The sequence below is a fragment of the Thrips palmi genome, unplaced genomic scaffold, assembly GCF_012932325.1.
Source record: "Thrips palmi isolate BJ-2018 unplaced genomic scaffold, TpBJ-2018v1 HiC_scaffold_16, whole genome shotgun sequence".
In the NCBI taxonomy this organism is placed as follows: Eukaryota; Metazoa; Arthropoda; class Insecta; order Thysanoptera; family Thripidae; genus Thrips; species Thrips palmi.
Window position 1 is genome coordinate 9,180,381 of NW_023144625.1, and position 15,643 is coordinate 9,196,023.

A 15,643-nucleotide genomic window follows, 5' to 3' on the forward strand; every position below is an offset into this window, starting at 1 on the left:
ATATGAATTCCAGACAAGTCGGAGGTAGTCGACCATTTTTGTTAAAAAATCGCTATGGCTTATCATGGTTTTCCAGCATAAAATGACGCAAATTGGAGTATGTTGTACTGGAGCACTCCCTATTGACTTCTGACACTTTTTCGGGCACCATTGGTTATATATGTTATGGCTCACTTTACCGATATTCCTGATAATCTCAGGTGATTTCCCCTGGGATTCCCCACAGGAGATGAATGAACCGTGATATGTACGAAGCGTCCACGAGCATTTAGGGTTTGCTTTGGACGAGTTTTCTCAGTTAGATAGGAATCCAGCAGCAACTGAGTCTTTCTCGAATGGGCCGCCACAACTGAGTATTTTCTCAGCGCCTCGCCACAATTGAGTCTTTCTTTACTAGTAGGTATCGTTTACCTGCGTCGAAAGCTGAGTCGCCGGAACAGGCCGGGCTTGCCGCGTGCCTCGCTCATTGCGTCAAACGGACTGCCCCGCCTCGAAGCGGCGGAGTGACTGCCGCGCTACGTTGCCGAACGCGTTGCCAACGTCGCTGCAACGACAAAGCGAGACCTTTTTATTTGTTATTTCATAGTGTATGGATTACATGCACAAATATGGCACGGACAGTGGACGCCCATCAATATTTAGTTTGACGCAACACGTTATTGACGGAGCGAAAAGGTTTTATCGAAAATACTCCGAGTTGGGACCGTGGTGTTGTTGTGTTGTCTGCCGACAAGCCGGGCAGTTTCTTTCTCGTCAGGTTGGCAGCGCCCATTGCTGTGTGACAGAGACCTTGCTCAAGGCGTCGAGGCTGCAGGGCTCGGTTCGCACCTCTGTCATAAGTGGAGCGGTTCAAGGAAAGAAGCACCGCTCATTCGTGAGTGGTTATAGCTTTATTTATCACTATACATTACATTCCATGGGATGCAATACTTAGTGGCATCCCCAATACGGACCTTTCAAACACAAACTTATCACAGGTTCGCTGAATGAATGAGATCTGACAATGCTGTTGTGGACAATGTTAGTTGCTTCACTGCACTTAGACTCGTTTCGAAATAGGCTAGAAACAATACTACTCGGCCGCTTGCTTAAATCTTGAGCTACCGACAGTTTAATTCGATGCCTTCTTTAGTTTAAAATTTCAAAATCATACATTTGTGACCTGTGTTTGTTAGGAACTGACGATAACATCAAATACCGTATCACTTGACTTCCCAAAAAGGAGACAAACTCTGGTGAAGGCGACAGGACCTTCAAAACCGTCGTCATGACGATCTCATTATATTTTTAGCGTTAGTCAAGGGTATCTGTTGAAAAGTCCCTGACACGTCAAACAGAATCAAGCTCGCTGGATGACGGACTTAGTGATACGTTTAACACGAGCGGAGATGACCGAGCTACTTTGTACTTCACACAAATAAATTAATACATTAATCTAAGGAGGACAGTCCCTTCATGACGAATTTTCCACACTGACTCCGCCGGCGGCGTCCGACATTTGTCTGAAGACGGAGTTGGTATCGTTGAGCAGATTTGTTGGAGTGTCGAACTCGATCACCTGGATTAAACAGACCCATCGGTTGTGATAAGAACGGGAAAAGAGTTAATGTTACTTTAATTTTGGCGCTGTACAACTGCTGCGTCACTTTCTTTTAATAATCGTTTTAAATACCGGTAAAACTAAAGCGTAGTTCTACGCTTCATTCAAGCATAGAACTAATACGCTTGAAGACCTTGCGCCCTTTTTGAAACGTACGACTAAGCTTCTTCAAGGCACCCTGAGGCATTGAGATGAAGAAAGGAGCGCGTGCACACCAAATTAGGATATAAGTTTATTTTGTGCATAAGTATTGCACAAAATTTTGCGTGCGTTTTAAAATGCACGATTTTGTGAGCAACAAGCACGAAAAAGTGCGTTGTTGCTCATGAAGTCGTGCGTTTCACGCATTTTCAATTTCAATTTTGTGAAAACGGTATGCACAAAAACACTACGAAGTCACTTAATGAGTGAGCTCTTTTCCGCTTCGAGAAAGGTGCAAGGTTACGCCTTAGTTTCACCCGAGCTATTTCGTCAAGGAGTGGTTGCAAATTATGATAGTGTACCTTGCCGGCGTCCATGACCATGACGCGGTCGTAGGTGGCGACGGTGTGCAGGCGGTGGGCGATGGTGAGCACGGTGCAGTCGTGGAAGGCCTCGCGGATGGTGCGCTGGATCAGGAAGTCCGTCTCCACGTCCACGGAGGCCGTGGCCTCGTCCAGGAGGAGGATCTGCAACGAGGGGACAGTCACTGCCACGCTCTAACGCTCCACAGTGGTGGGCCAAACGACCGGTGGAGGCGGTAAAAATCCCGGACGGATTTTGAGCTCAAGAGTAGCCACATGAGACTCGAAAACCGAACGTTTGACCCCACCAATGGATTGCTCTCTGGAAGAGGAATCCATTGGTGGGGTCACATGTTAGGTTGGAGTCCTGTTTGGCGACTCTGGAGCTGAAAACGCGTCTAGAGTTCTGGCTGCCTGCGCCGCGCCGGTCTTCTGGCTCACTACGCGCTCGCCAGAGAGTGTCCGTCGGCTTTGCCGACTCCTTGGACGCTCCCAGCAACGCTACGACGCCACCACTACAAATTTAATACTGTCTACATGTACTCGTGCACTTTGCAAGTTGACAACTGTCGTGTGCAGTGACCTTACACTGTAAAAAACTCCGTACTTTTGTACGGAAATTGTACAGAAAAATATAGTACGCAGGTACGGAGAAAAGTACGGAACGTTCCGTACTTGCTCCGTATGAACCCATGTAAATGGGCACGGAAAAAAGTACGGAACGTTCCGTAGTTGGCAAGTACGGACGGTCCAGGCAAATTATTGACCAGACATGTTCCGTACTTTTTTCTCACAGTGTACCTTATTTCTCCTGAGGACAGCCCTGGCGAGGCAGATGAGCTGCTTCTCGCCGACGGACAGGTTCTGGCCGCCCCCAGTGATGGGGGTCAGCAGCTGCTTCTCCTCTCGGGACACCTTGTCCTTGATGTGCGACTTCTCCAGGGCCTCCCAGATGCGCTCGTCGGAGAAGTCCTCGAAGGGGTCGAGGTTGAACCTGGAACGAGGGTCAGGTGAATGTTAGCTGTGAAAAAGGAGCAACAATTGCAAATAATCCGAAAAAAAAGCACTGAGTCAAGGGAAGAGACTCTGCAATAGCAAACTTGTTCCATAACAGATCATTATACCATTAATGTTTCTCAATTAAATTTAAGCCATGCTTCAGTGATTACGGCGCGATTTCAACGCAAAAATTCTTCATAGAAATTTTTTTTTCGAAGTGATTATTGACACGCAGCGTTTATAAAGTGAAAAGCCACTAACATACACGCAGCGTGCAAATAACGAGATTTTCATTATATACACGCCGGGAAAGCTTTTCCAGCGTTATAATATCGGCCTTTTTTTTTCATTGTCAGATACATTTATTTTTCAAGCGGCCTTGCTAACCTCATGGTGCCCTCGAACAGCACGGGGTCCTGCGGGATGATGGCGATGGAGGAGCGCAGGTCGTGCAGGCCGATCTTGGCGATGTCCACGTCGTCGATGAGGATGCGGCCGCCCGCCAGCTCTTGGAAGCGCAGCAGCGTGTTGATGAGCGAAGACTTGCCGGCGCCAGTGCGACCCACCACGCCGATCTGCGGGAAGGAGAAGGAAAGGCATGACAGTCTCGGTCCTGTTCGGCTTCACTCGAAAATTACAGAATTTTATCGATGGTTTTCCCGCGCTCAGTGGGCTACACTGCAAGAAAAAGTGTGAATAGTACAACAAAAGTACATCGAAAATTGTACAATTAGAGTACAACAGGGATTTTATAAAGTACAACGAAAATTGTACAAACCACAGGGAGACCAGCACTCGTCAGCCCGGTTCCATTGTACTTTGTACAACAATTGTTGTACTTTGAAAGTACAATAAATTCCTGATAAAAAAATTTGCCAGTGTGTACTTTTGTTGTGGTATTTTCTTACAGTGTAGAAGACCGATGGACGCGTTTTGAGCTCCTGACTCGCTAAATGGGACTCGAATCGAACGTGTGACCCCACCAATGGATTGCTCTCCGAACGAGGAATCCATTGGTGGGGTCACACGTTCGGTTCGAGACCCGTTTCCCGACTCTGCAACTCAAAACGCGTCTAGAATTTCGGCCGCCTCCACCGGTCTTCTGGCCCACTGTGCCGCGGTGCGCACCTTCTCCCCGCCGATGATGTTGGCGTTGACCTTCTGCAGCACGAGGGGCAGCCCCTCGCGGTACCGCAGCTCCACCTCCTCCATGAGCACGTCGCCCTTGACGGGCCACTTGTCGGGCTTGGGGCTCTTGGCGATGCGCCGGGGCGCCTCCTCCGTCAGCCCGGACGTGTACTCGAGCACGCGCTCCACGGAGGTGAAGCGGGCCTGCAGCTCGGAGGCCATCTGCATCACGAAGGGGATCACGTTGCACACGGCGAACACGCTGCTGAGCGCCAGGCCGCTCTTGGCCGAGGACGCGTCGCCCTTGAGCAGCACGCACACGAGCGCCGTGAGCACCACGAGCGTCACGCAGATCATGTCCATGCGGAACGTGAACCAGCGCACGGAGGACCGGTAGATGAGGTCGGACGCCAGCGAGTGGTTGAGGCGCCGGCGGAAGCGCTGCAGCTGCACGTCCTGCCGCCCGTACGTGCGGATCACGCTCAGGCCCGACATGGTGGAGGACAGGTGCGTCAGCACGGGCGCCTTGCGGATGCTGTCCAGACTCTTGTTCTGCTGCAGGCCGCGGTTCAGCCACACCTGCAAAGGCACGGACGGCGTCAGTGGACAGTCGCGGGAAAATGAAAGGCCACTCTCTTAACCTTGAAAACAGAGCTCAGACTTTTGAGGCCACTGGTGAAAAAAATGCATTAAAATAGGGTACTTTCGTTGAATCCTGAACCGGAAGCAAGCAGACCAGCAGACGCCAAATTGGCCGGAAACTAACCTCTCTTCGGATCCAAAACTATAGCCGAGCTGTACAAATATTGCTCGCGAAACACATATGCACTGCAAACAAGTATCAAACGACTGTTTCTGTTCAAGTGTGGCCGATACCTTTGACGAACGTCTCTTTCCCATGTCAAGTTTGGATCTACTTCCGTCAACATGGCGTCTGTGTGCTTCCGGCTCAGGGATCTACGAAAGTACCCTATTATGCCTCAATTATGTCTCAGAAATCGTCATATTTGAAGGTCAAATCATCCGACATTTAAATATGACGATTTCTGAGGCCTCCCGAAACCAATCTGCTTTTGTACACGCACTACAAAATCCACTGTGTACTTAGTATACATCTATAGGAGTGTACTTGCCAAGCACGCATCCATAGGAGTATACTTGTCTAAGTATACTCTTATCGATACTAGCCTAAGTATACTCTTATCGATACTAGCCTAAGTATACTCTTATCGATACTTGCCTAAGTATACTCTTATCGATAGTAGCCTAAGTATACTCTTATCGATACTAGCCTAAGTATACTCTTATCGATACTTGCCTAAGTATACTCTTATCGATACTTGCCTAAGTATACTCTTATCGATACTTGCCTAAGTATACTCTTATAGATGTGTACTTGGTAAGTATACTCCTATAGATGTGTACTTACCAAGTACACTCCTATAGATGTATACTAAGGACACAGTGGATTTTGTAGTGCGGTAACGGGAAGATAGACTTCTTCTCCCGGAAACACTCAGATAGGCTTCTTTCAATAGGGGCCATCGAGCGAGTGGGCGTACCTCGAGGAAGCCGAAGATGACGACGGCGACGGCCAGCACGGCGGAGAAGACGGGGTACATGACGCACACCATGAGCATCTGGCCGACGCAGGTGAGCATGCCCTGCGCGACGTACTCCAGGTAGTAGGGGATCCTCACGTCCAGCTCGTCCATGTCCTTGGAGAAGCGCTGCAGGATGCGGCCGACGGGGGTCACGTCGAAGAAGGCCACGGGGCAGCGCATCACCTTCCTGAACATGGTGTCGTGCATCCTGGACGAGGCCAGCACCAGCTGCCGCGCGAAGCCGAAGCCCTTGATGCTGCCGGTGATCATCATGAGGAAGAAGGAGATGCCGTAGATGATCTGGTACAGCTGGAGGTTGGGGTTCTTCAGAACGCTCGTGCCCTGGGGGAATCGGGAGAAAGAACAAGTTAGTTGACTCTTCACACGCATAAATACAGATAACTTGCACACTGAAAATTCTGTACAAAAAAACGTTCTATGTAGTGCAAAGGAAACGGTGCCTTCACAGCCTGCTATGGAAATCGTTTGTTCTTCAAACAAATGTCTTCATATAGGCTGCGAAGTCGCCGTTTCCTTAGCTCGAACGCTCTTTGAAGGAATTTATCAGTGACAGCGAAATCAAACGCACTCCGTTGCCGTCGCCCATGTCGAGCCAGATCTGCAGCCACAGTCCGGCGAAGAGCTGCGAGAGGACGAAGGCGAGGATGAGGATGAAGAGCATGGCCATGATGCAGACGCCGCCGCAGAACCGGAAGTACTCGATGTAGGCCTTGGCACCCATGGCCCTGTGGGCCTCCGCCGCGGTCAGGGTGCCTCCGGCGACGTCTGCAAAGGAGAACAGTCGTTACATTTCGGGCTGCGACCCAGCTGGGATCTAGAGGGGCAAAAGGACAACTGCCCCCACCGCCCCACAGTTGACCAGAAGACCGGCGCCGTCGGCAAAATCCAAACGCCGTCCAAACGCGTTTTGAGCTCCTGAGTCACTAAAGGGCATTCGACCCCACCAATGGATTCCTCGTTCGGAGAGCAATCCATTGATGGGGCAACACGTTCGATTCGAGCCCTGTTTAGAGACTCTGAAGCTCAAAACGCGTCTGGGATTTCGAAAGCCTCCGCCGGTATTCTGGCCCCCTGTGCGCCTCTTTAGATAGCCGCCTGAAAGGTAGGCAAACTTCAACATGTTGTCTGTCTCTGTCTTACCGACGGGCGGCTCCTCGTCCAGGTCGGCCACGTTGACCTCCTCGTCCTTCTTGTCCTTCTCCTTGTCGCGGTTCTGGTCGTAGGACAGCATGTGCGCGTAGTCGCCCTCCAGGGCCTTGAGCTCGGCGTGCGTGCCGCGCTCCGAGATGACGCCGTTCTTCATGTACAGGATCTCGTCGCACTCCTCCAGGAACTGGACCGGAAGGAAAGGAGAGATAGGTGAGATAAGGTGGCTGGTGTGGGCAAGGGGAAATCACTGAGAATTTCGGTGTACAAATCCAATGAATTTCAGTCGAATTTCAATGAATTTTAGTCAAATTTCAATGAATTTCAGTCGGATTTCAATGAATTTCAGTCAAATTTCAATGAATTTCAGTCGGATATCAATGAATTTCAGTCAAATTTCAACGAATTTTAGTCAAATTTCGATGAATTTCAGTCAAATTTCGATGAATTTTAAAGAACTTTAGTAAATTTTCTATGTTTGATGAATTTAAATGTAAAAATTTGGCTGGAATTATTTTATTTTGGGTGTGGGCGAGAGAGACACGCTGACGTTCGAACTATGAGGACACCCAGCGCACACTTTCGTCCTCCACGTGTATACTCAGTCCACACTTTTAGAGTTACAGTGCACATTCTCAAAGTTGTGTTATCTTGCTCACCTGAATACCATGCGTGACTAGCAGGACGGTCTTGCCACTCAGCTTGCCCTTGATGCACTTGTTGAAGATGTGCTTGGCGACGCGCGCGTCCACGGCGCTCAGCGGGTCGTCCAGCAGGTAGATGTCCTTGTTGGCGTACACGGAGCGGGCCAGGTTGACACGCTGCTTCTGCCCACCACTGCAAGGGAGGGCGTTGAGTTTTCGATTTTTAAAAGGCTTTCGTTTTCCCGGAATTGTGCTCATACCACGATTCTTATGAACTATGTAACTTTTTGTTTTGCCCGAGCGAGAGAGAGGGTAGGCAAGCCCGCGCGACGTGCCTTTCGAGCCTAACCCGAGCTCAGCAGGCGCTTTGCACCCCGTGTTAGGGCAGGGGGCTGGGCTGGTTGGGAAAGCACTGAAGAAGGATGGGATAAAAGTTGGGATAGATTATGGAGTTCATAAAGTAAGTCTGCAGTGGCCCAGCCTTCAGACGTCTCTCCCATAACACTACATAGAGATTGTCCACACCGAAAGGTGAAATAAAATTTAATGCCAGAGTATTCATTTTTGAATTCCGCATTAATTTTGGCTCAAATTCAGTGAATTGGAGCCAAATTCTTATGAATTTCGATATGAACTTCACTTGTTTCGAGAGGATTGCTTAGCTTTACGACCCAATTTCATGAACTTTAAAGAAATTTGACAAAAAATCAAGACTGTTTGTGAATTTTGGGATACAATTTTTTTAGTCTTTTCCCCTTGTCCACGCCGAGGGAGAAATCACTCTTAAAAGCTGTGACCCGACTACTCCCTATTACGTTCTATTATGCTATTACAGAAGGCTTATTACGCTCGAAAATATCCAGATTTAGGCTAAAATCAGACTCTAAACAGGGAAATTTTAAAAAAAAAATGGCTATTACGCTATTACTACGTGTAATACTAGGTATCGGTGACCCGACTATTACGCGAGTGATTTCCCCCTCGGTCCACACCCAAAGAGATATGACCACTTCTATTAGTTTATAGAAACATGAAGCTGGCGTACCTGAGGTTGGAACCGCGCTCGCCGATCTCGGTCATGTCGGCCATGGGCAGCAGCTCCAGATCGCGCTGTAGCGAGCACACCTCCACAGTGTCGCGGTAGCGGCGCTCGTCGAAGGGCAGGCCGAAGATGATGTTCTCGCGGAGCGTCTCGTTGAAGATCCAGGCCTGCTGCGTCACGATGGCCACGCTGCCGTTCACGTCCATGTCGCCGCGCACGCAAACCATCTGAGCCACACAATTAGTCACTCAATAGTAGCTTTTTTGGGAAAAGGGCACGAAATTTCTATTTTCTGTCATACAGTAATTAGCAAAAAAAAAGGTAAGATTCCCGCAATAAGGCAATTGTGTTTCATATTTTGCTCATACATACATACATACATACATACTAACATACACACATACTAACATACACACATACTAACATACACACATACTAACATACACACATACTAACATACACACATACTAACATACACACATACTAACATACACACATACTAACATACACACATACTAACATACACACATACTAACATACACACATACTAACATACACACATACTAACATACACACATACTAAAATACACTACTAACATACACACATACTAACATACACACATACTAACATACACACATACTAACATACACACATACTAACATACACACATACTAACATACACACATACTAACATACACACATACTAACATACACACATACTAAAATACACACAGGATAACAACACACACACACACACACACAGCCCAGAACTTACGTCTCCGGTGATGGCGGAGAGCAGGGACGTCTTCCCGGAGCCGACGGAGCCGCAGACGCCGATGAGTTTGCCCTTCTGAATCGTCAGGTTGATGTTACGCAGGCTCTCGCTGCCGGCGTCCTCGTTCACGTTGTTGTCCTCGAAGGCTGTTCAATCAAGAGAACATTTTTCTTTTCAGCCAGCACCCTTTTACGGATAATTTTTCTTGAAATCTTCCCCGCATGTTCGTTTTCCTCTACCTGAGTTGGCGATGCCCTCGGCCGGGTCGTCCCAAACGAAGTTGGCGCTGTTCATGAGGATGGCCGTGTTGCCCGAGTCGTACTTGGGGACGTGTTGGCCGGAGTGAGTGTCCATGTCGGGCTTCATCAGGAATTTCTGCAAGGAAGAATCGACATAAACATCGTCTGGAATGTGAATTCGTCTGCTGAGGAACGAAACCCGTAGGAAGGTTCACCACAAACGGCGTCTACTGCGTCGTTATTACTGCTCTACAAATCCAAAAGCGTACATTGTACGCTCTACCTGGCATGTATGCACTATAGCAAGTGCATGTTTGGCAGGCACGCGCTAGCTAGAGCTTGCTTCCAGGCATGCTCCAGGTAGAGCGTACAATGTACGCTTTTGGATTTGTAGAGTGAACAAAAAACATGTTGGTTGCATCCGGCAGTACCATGACGATTTCAACGGTAGTTTTTCTGACAGGAATGTCAATACACCTTGCGTTTAACTTGCCACCTATTCTACGATTTTGTCCTCGAGGGGCCACAAATCTTGGCAGTGTCCTCACCTCCATCTTCTGGAAGGAAACGCGGGCCTCGGTGATGCACTTGATGCCGTAGGGGAGGGTGGCCACGGTGAACTGGAGAGCGTTGAACACGGAGTAGACTGTGAACACCGTTCCGGACTCCAGCTCGTAACCAGCAAGGCTGTGAGTAAACAAAAATAAAAGCTGGTAACTGTTGACATGGAATAGAGGTCGTACGACTGTGTATGAGTAGTGGACACTGTGAGAAAAAAGTACGGAAAAAGTACGGAACATGTCTGGTCAATAATTTGCCCGGAACGTCCGTACTTGCCAACTACGGAACGTTCCGTCCTTTTTTTTTCCGTACCCATTTACATGGGTTCATATGGAGCAAGTACGGAACGTTCCGTACTTTTCTCCGAACCTCCGTACTATATTTTTCTGTACCATTTCCGTACAAAAGTACGGAATTTTTTACAGTGGATCTCGACTCACGAGTAGCAGATGAAGGTGGCGACGGCGGCCAGGATGGTGATAGACGGCGAGATGGTGCTGCTGAAGGACTGCAAGAAGGCGGCCCGCTGCAGCTGCACGCGCTCCTTTTCACGAACGCCTACGGACAAACGGTTCCAAAATATAAAATGAGTCAAACAAACAAGGTTGGTCTGAACACTGGTAAAACTGGAGCGTAGTTGTATGCTTCATTCAAGCATACAACTACGATTGAAGACTTAACGCTTGACGTCAAGCGTAGAGAAGAAATCCTCCCATGCATTTAGATAGGCGGGAGAGGGGCGAAATGGAGAACTACGCTCGGAGCCACTCGAAGCCGAGCGTAGTTCTACTACGCTTGAAGAAAGGCGTAAAAGTAAGCTTGAGTTCTACCAGTGGATGTGACGATTTCGAACACAGCGGCTTACCTTTCACGTTGTCGGCGAAGCTCTCCTCCCACGCGTACATCTTGATGAGCTTGATGTTGTTGAGGATCTCGCTCATGATGTTGATGCGCTTGTCGGTCAGTTGAACGGTGCGCGTACGCACGTAGCTCGTCACAGCGGCCACCACACCCTAGAATTTTCATTTTCCATTTTAGACTTTGCCTTTTTTCTTCAATTTAATTTTAACAGTCCGTGGCTGTTGATGGGACTCACCATGATCGGGTAGAAGAGGAGGATGATGGCGTTACCGATGAGGGCGTATGCGCCCATGAGCCACACGGAGTAGCCCACGGCCAGCGCGAACATGACGGGTGAACCTGCGAGGGACAAAGCCATTCATCAATCGGAGAGTTCTCTTGGACAATTTTCGACAGTTTGTCTCTGACGATCGACTTTCATGAACGTGCGAAGACTGTCACAATTTTGGACTCAGTTTGAGTGCGCTTTTGGGCATACTCAGACACACTTAAGAGTGAAATTTAACTACGTAAAACCACGTCAAACTGTACATTACGTTTGTGGTTTCAAATACATTGAACTTTGCTCATGAACAACAGGAGCGAACAATATTTTTTTGAGTGAAAAGCGGAGACTCACCTACGGTGATGCTGCTCATGTGGATGGCGTCGAACATACGTTCCTGCTCGCTCGAGCAGAAGGTGACCACCTGTCCCAGAGCCTTGTCGTCGCTGGCACGCAGCCGCAGCACCTTGTTGTACACCAGGTGCTGCAGGCCACCCTGCAAACGCGTTGCTGCAACACACACCGTAAAATATCACTGACAAGATTAGACGACGTAACCCGACGCTTCCAGAAAAGCGGTCCATGTCATCCTTGAAGCGTACAGAGAAAACTTTAGATTTAGATAGGAGGGATAGGGTTAACCTCCAGGATAAACCTGAGTTTTATCTCAGCAGTGAGGGGCATTAAAAATTATCGCGTGCCATTACCAGTGTGCATGTTGATGACGTAGGCCATGCCGAAGAACAAGTTCCGGAGGAGCTGCGAGAGGAAGAGACCGAGCACGATGAGCAGGCCCTGCCACAGGGGCTGGTTGAGGTCCTCGATGAAGGCGAGCAGCATCTTTTGCAGGAACGCCTGGAAACGGAGAGACGCAGCCGTTGTAGACAAGATTGTAAACAATCGCGAAAGAATCCGAAAGAATTTTGCATTTTTTTTTTTTTTGCTTTCATGGCGGAAATACATCAACATTCGTTGATTCCTCACCGGTCCGGTGAACTGCAGCACGATGGAGATGGCCATGAGGACCATGGCGATGAGGGATCTGGTCCTGCAGAAGCGCCACACTGCCTTGGCCAGGGAAGTCGCAGCCCCTTGCTTGCCCACGCGACGGCCCCAGATGCTCTCCAGGCGGCGGGCGCTCTCCGCAGCGTCGTCGGCATCCTGGAACATGGAGGGCCGTCAGTCAGTCACTCAGTGAACTCACTGTTATTCAACGAATGTGACATCTCATTCGTTAGAATGTGAATTTTGTCACGTTCGTTTGAATGTGATATCACATTCGTTTGAACGTGACACGGCCATCGTGGAGCCATCTGATGCGGGTGTCACATTCGTTTAAGCATGGGCCAACATTCAAACGAATGTGACATCATCGCGGACATCATATTCAAACGAACGTGACAAAATTCACATTCTAACGAATGTGACGTCACATTCGTTGAATCAGTGCTAGTGCGGACACTGAAGGTGCTGTTGGTAGAATATGAATCATAAACATTACATCAAGGTCGAAGAAGTCTTCTTGTGTGAGTCCCGTGGTGAAGGCCTTCCACATCATCCTGGAGAGCCAGTTGATGGTGATGAAGGAGAAGAGGCCTGCCTTGTTCGCCGGCATTTTCTTCTTGTTGCTGAAAAGCGCGGCAAAATAATTGCACTACTTTCAAACCGATTGACAAAGAGGGGAAGGGGGTAGAATGGTTTCTTTGCTTCAAAATTATTTGCTTCACGGGGCACTTCTTTTTATGCAAAATTCTCTTCCAACGGATGCAGTTTATTGTAAGACTTATACTCACAAAGTTCAACAGTGGACTTGAGCAAAATGGGGAAAGTGCGTTGAACTTACCGAGGTGCCCCTCTGCACGGCAGCAGGACCTTGAGAGCGTCGGCGTACTTTCCACATCCTGACTTCTTTTTCCGGGGCGCTGCGTGGCTGCAAATACATTTAGACCATTTTACCAAAACGCTTAGTCCTCGTTTACTCGCATTCCCCGTTTTCACTGTTAGCGAAGCCCTGACTTTCTTTTCACTAACCAAAAAATACAACCTAGAACTTTAATTAGGTTCTAGGTAAGATGAATTTATTTCATAAAATTATTCAGGAAAAATAATGTTTTTGGAACGGAAAGTACCAATCATTGTTGCGCCAACGAATAATGGTCCAAATACGAGTCCAAATATCAGTTCTCTGTAAGTAATTTCAGTCAATTTAGAGTGTGCATAGCGCGCGCTTCGGAGACATCTCCGGACGACCCTGGACGAATGTGGCAGACACGTTTTATCGCGGTCTCGAGTGGCGGTGACGAAATGGTGAGCAGCCAAAAGACTTGCTGTGTCAGAAACCAATCGGTTGATACCAGTGATTGGATCATGAGATGAGATAGCACGGACCCGCCGGGAGACGCCGCGAGGCGTCCCGGAGACACCTGCCCGCGCAAAGTCATTTTAGTGACGTCGCGAATGATCCAGTGTCACTCACCCGTTGGACGTGTTGGGTCCACCGAAGTCATTGTTGGCTGCGCTGGATGAAAGCACCGAGATAATTGGCTTTTCGTTGTTGTCCCCCATCTTAGCTCACCTGAGGATCAGAGATTGCTTAGAGAAACGTGCCGATACTTTTAAGGATAATTAGAATAAGCAGCCTCTCCATTTTTTTTCTGAACAGATTCAAATCCGCAATCTATGACTCGATGATTAATTATCTTTTAACCGACGCAGGAGATGACCAGCCAGGTACATTTTAAAGGCATTCCAAGAAGTGGCGACTGTTCACTCTACTCGCGGGGCTGATAAGAGTGAATTGGTTTTGTCTCAAGGCTTCCCGCGCCCCGTTCCGATGCCCATGAAAGATTGGGGCTGGCACGTAAATGACCTAGTCATGACAGTTCATCGATCGTATTTTGGGTCGCCAATGGGAGTAAGCTGCGAGTAGCAACCATGTTTCGGAAGTAACAAAGTAGCAAACGAAACAATTGGAAAATACTGTGGAATGACAATTTATGTATTGGTAGTATTCGTTCATTCGGTTGTTAGAAATGCTCTCTCTCCTCCGTCTCTTGTTTACCGAAACGATAAATTTTCGTGTTTTTAGCGGGAAGCCAATAAGAGCCGACTTTGAGTGTGAAAGAGCGACCTGGCACTTTGATTTCAATTTTAATCTAAATTTGTTCGCACAGCGGGATAGCTGCAAAAGTCAGTTGCGGAAAATCATTTCTCAGAGTGCACAACGCTCAAATTTGGTGGAGCAGTCTTGTTTCTTCGATTGACAGGTCTGTCAAACGAAATGCGTCAAACGGCTTATATGAAGTCAAAATAAACGTGTGACAGGTTGGTTGTAACTTTAAATGTAAAAACCACAAAAGAAATTAGCTATTTAATGTTTTTAAACCTGAAGATCAAAACCCAGCAGTGTAACCATGACCACCCCCAAGTTAGACGATTTTGCCGGTCTTTTAAAAATTGTAAAGGAAATCTACTGTAAAAACTCAAAGCAAAATTCCACATCATCTTGTGGATTTGTTTCAATTGCAAATGTGGTCTCGTACAAAATGTCGCAGACGAAAGTAAGCAAAGAATCCTACTCTTAGTCAGTAATGCTCAAAACTATTCGTTAAAGAAATGCTATATATTGACCTTGAATTAATTCAGATCGAATTGGTTTCCCAATGAACCCATTCTTTAAAATCACGCCAGAACGTACAGAACCAGCTTGACTCTGGAGATGGCGGCAGTAATACTATTCCAACTTGTCCACTAAAGACGCGAAGACGTTTTCCCCTGAGGAGATCCATGACCTTGACCGTCACAGACGCGACACAGTGGTAGGCTAGGGTGCCGCTTGGGCTCAGCCGGTGGATGCGACGCAGTGCACTCACTTGGATCCTGGTCCTGACGGTGTGGCGCCTTCCACTACAGCTCAGCCATGACTGAGGACACTTTGCATGGGCCGCCGTCCGAAATGAGCTGAGATAACCGTATGCACAGCGCGGCCCTTATCAGTCGCGCCGTCTCTCTCGCACGGCCGGGGGGGCCCCGCCGTCCTGCTTCTAAACACGGAATCACAATGGCAAGGCGCGTGCGACGGCGGCGAATCTGTGACCTCATCGTTTTCAAAATGACGGGGCAGTTTTATTTTTAACGACACGGGGCTGGAACGCGCGAAGGCAGAAAAACTGACCGATGGAAAATTTGGGGGAAAAGAAATAATTATTGCAGAAGTGCGGCGATACGGTCTAATCAGTGGCGACCATCACAGCA

General features: G+C 48.3%; 1 protein-coding gene across 2 annotated transcripts; it reads right to left on the reverse strand.

Moving 5' to 3' along the window:
• Positions 1-871: 871 nt before the first annotated feature.
• On the reverse strand, positions 872-15,413 carry LOC117642358 (multidrug resistance-associated protein 5-like). Of its 2 annotated transcripts, XR_004587557.1 has the most exons (24): positions 15,262-15,413; positions 13,866-13,964; positions 13,233-13,319; positions 12,891-13,017; positions 12,374-12,550; positions 12,097-12,244; positions 11,744-11,899; positions 11,360-11,463; positions 11,129-11,276; positions 10,704-10,821; positions 10,251-10,389; positions 9,703-9,838; positions 9,464-9,609; positions 8,691-8,914; positions 7,661-7,838; positions 6,996-7,188; positions 6,424-6,620; positions 5,793-6,176; positions 4,231-4,809; positions 3,490-3,677; positions 2,905-3,097; positions 2,104-2,268; positions 1,358-1,558; positions 872-1,251 (listed from the first exon to the last, which is right to left on the reverse strand). XR_004587557.1 is itself a non-coding variant. In XM_034380443.1 (23 exons), exons 2-23 carry the CDS (start codon positions 13,952-13,954, stop codon positions 1,454-1,456), a joined length of 3,981 nt encoding a protein of 1,326 aa, XP_034236334.1. In that variant the 5' UTR covers positions 13,955-13,964; positions 15,262-15,413; the 3' UTR covers positions 872-1,453. The 2 variants fall into 2 exon arrangements, 1 of the variants encoding a protein (XP_034236334.1); XM_034380443.1 differs by having other exon boundaries at positions 872-1,558.
• Between the last annotated feature and the right edge of the window lie 230 nt (positions 15,414-15,643).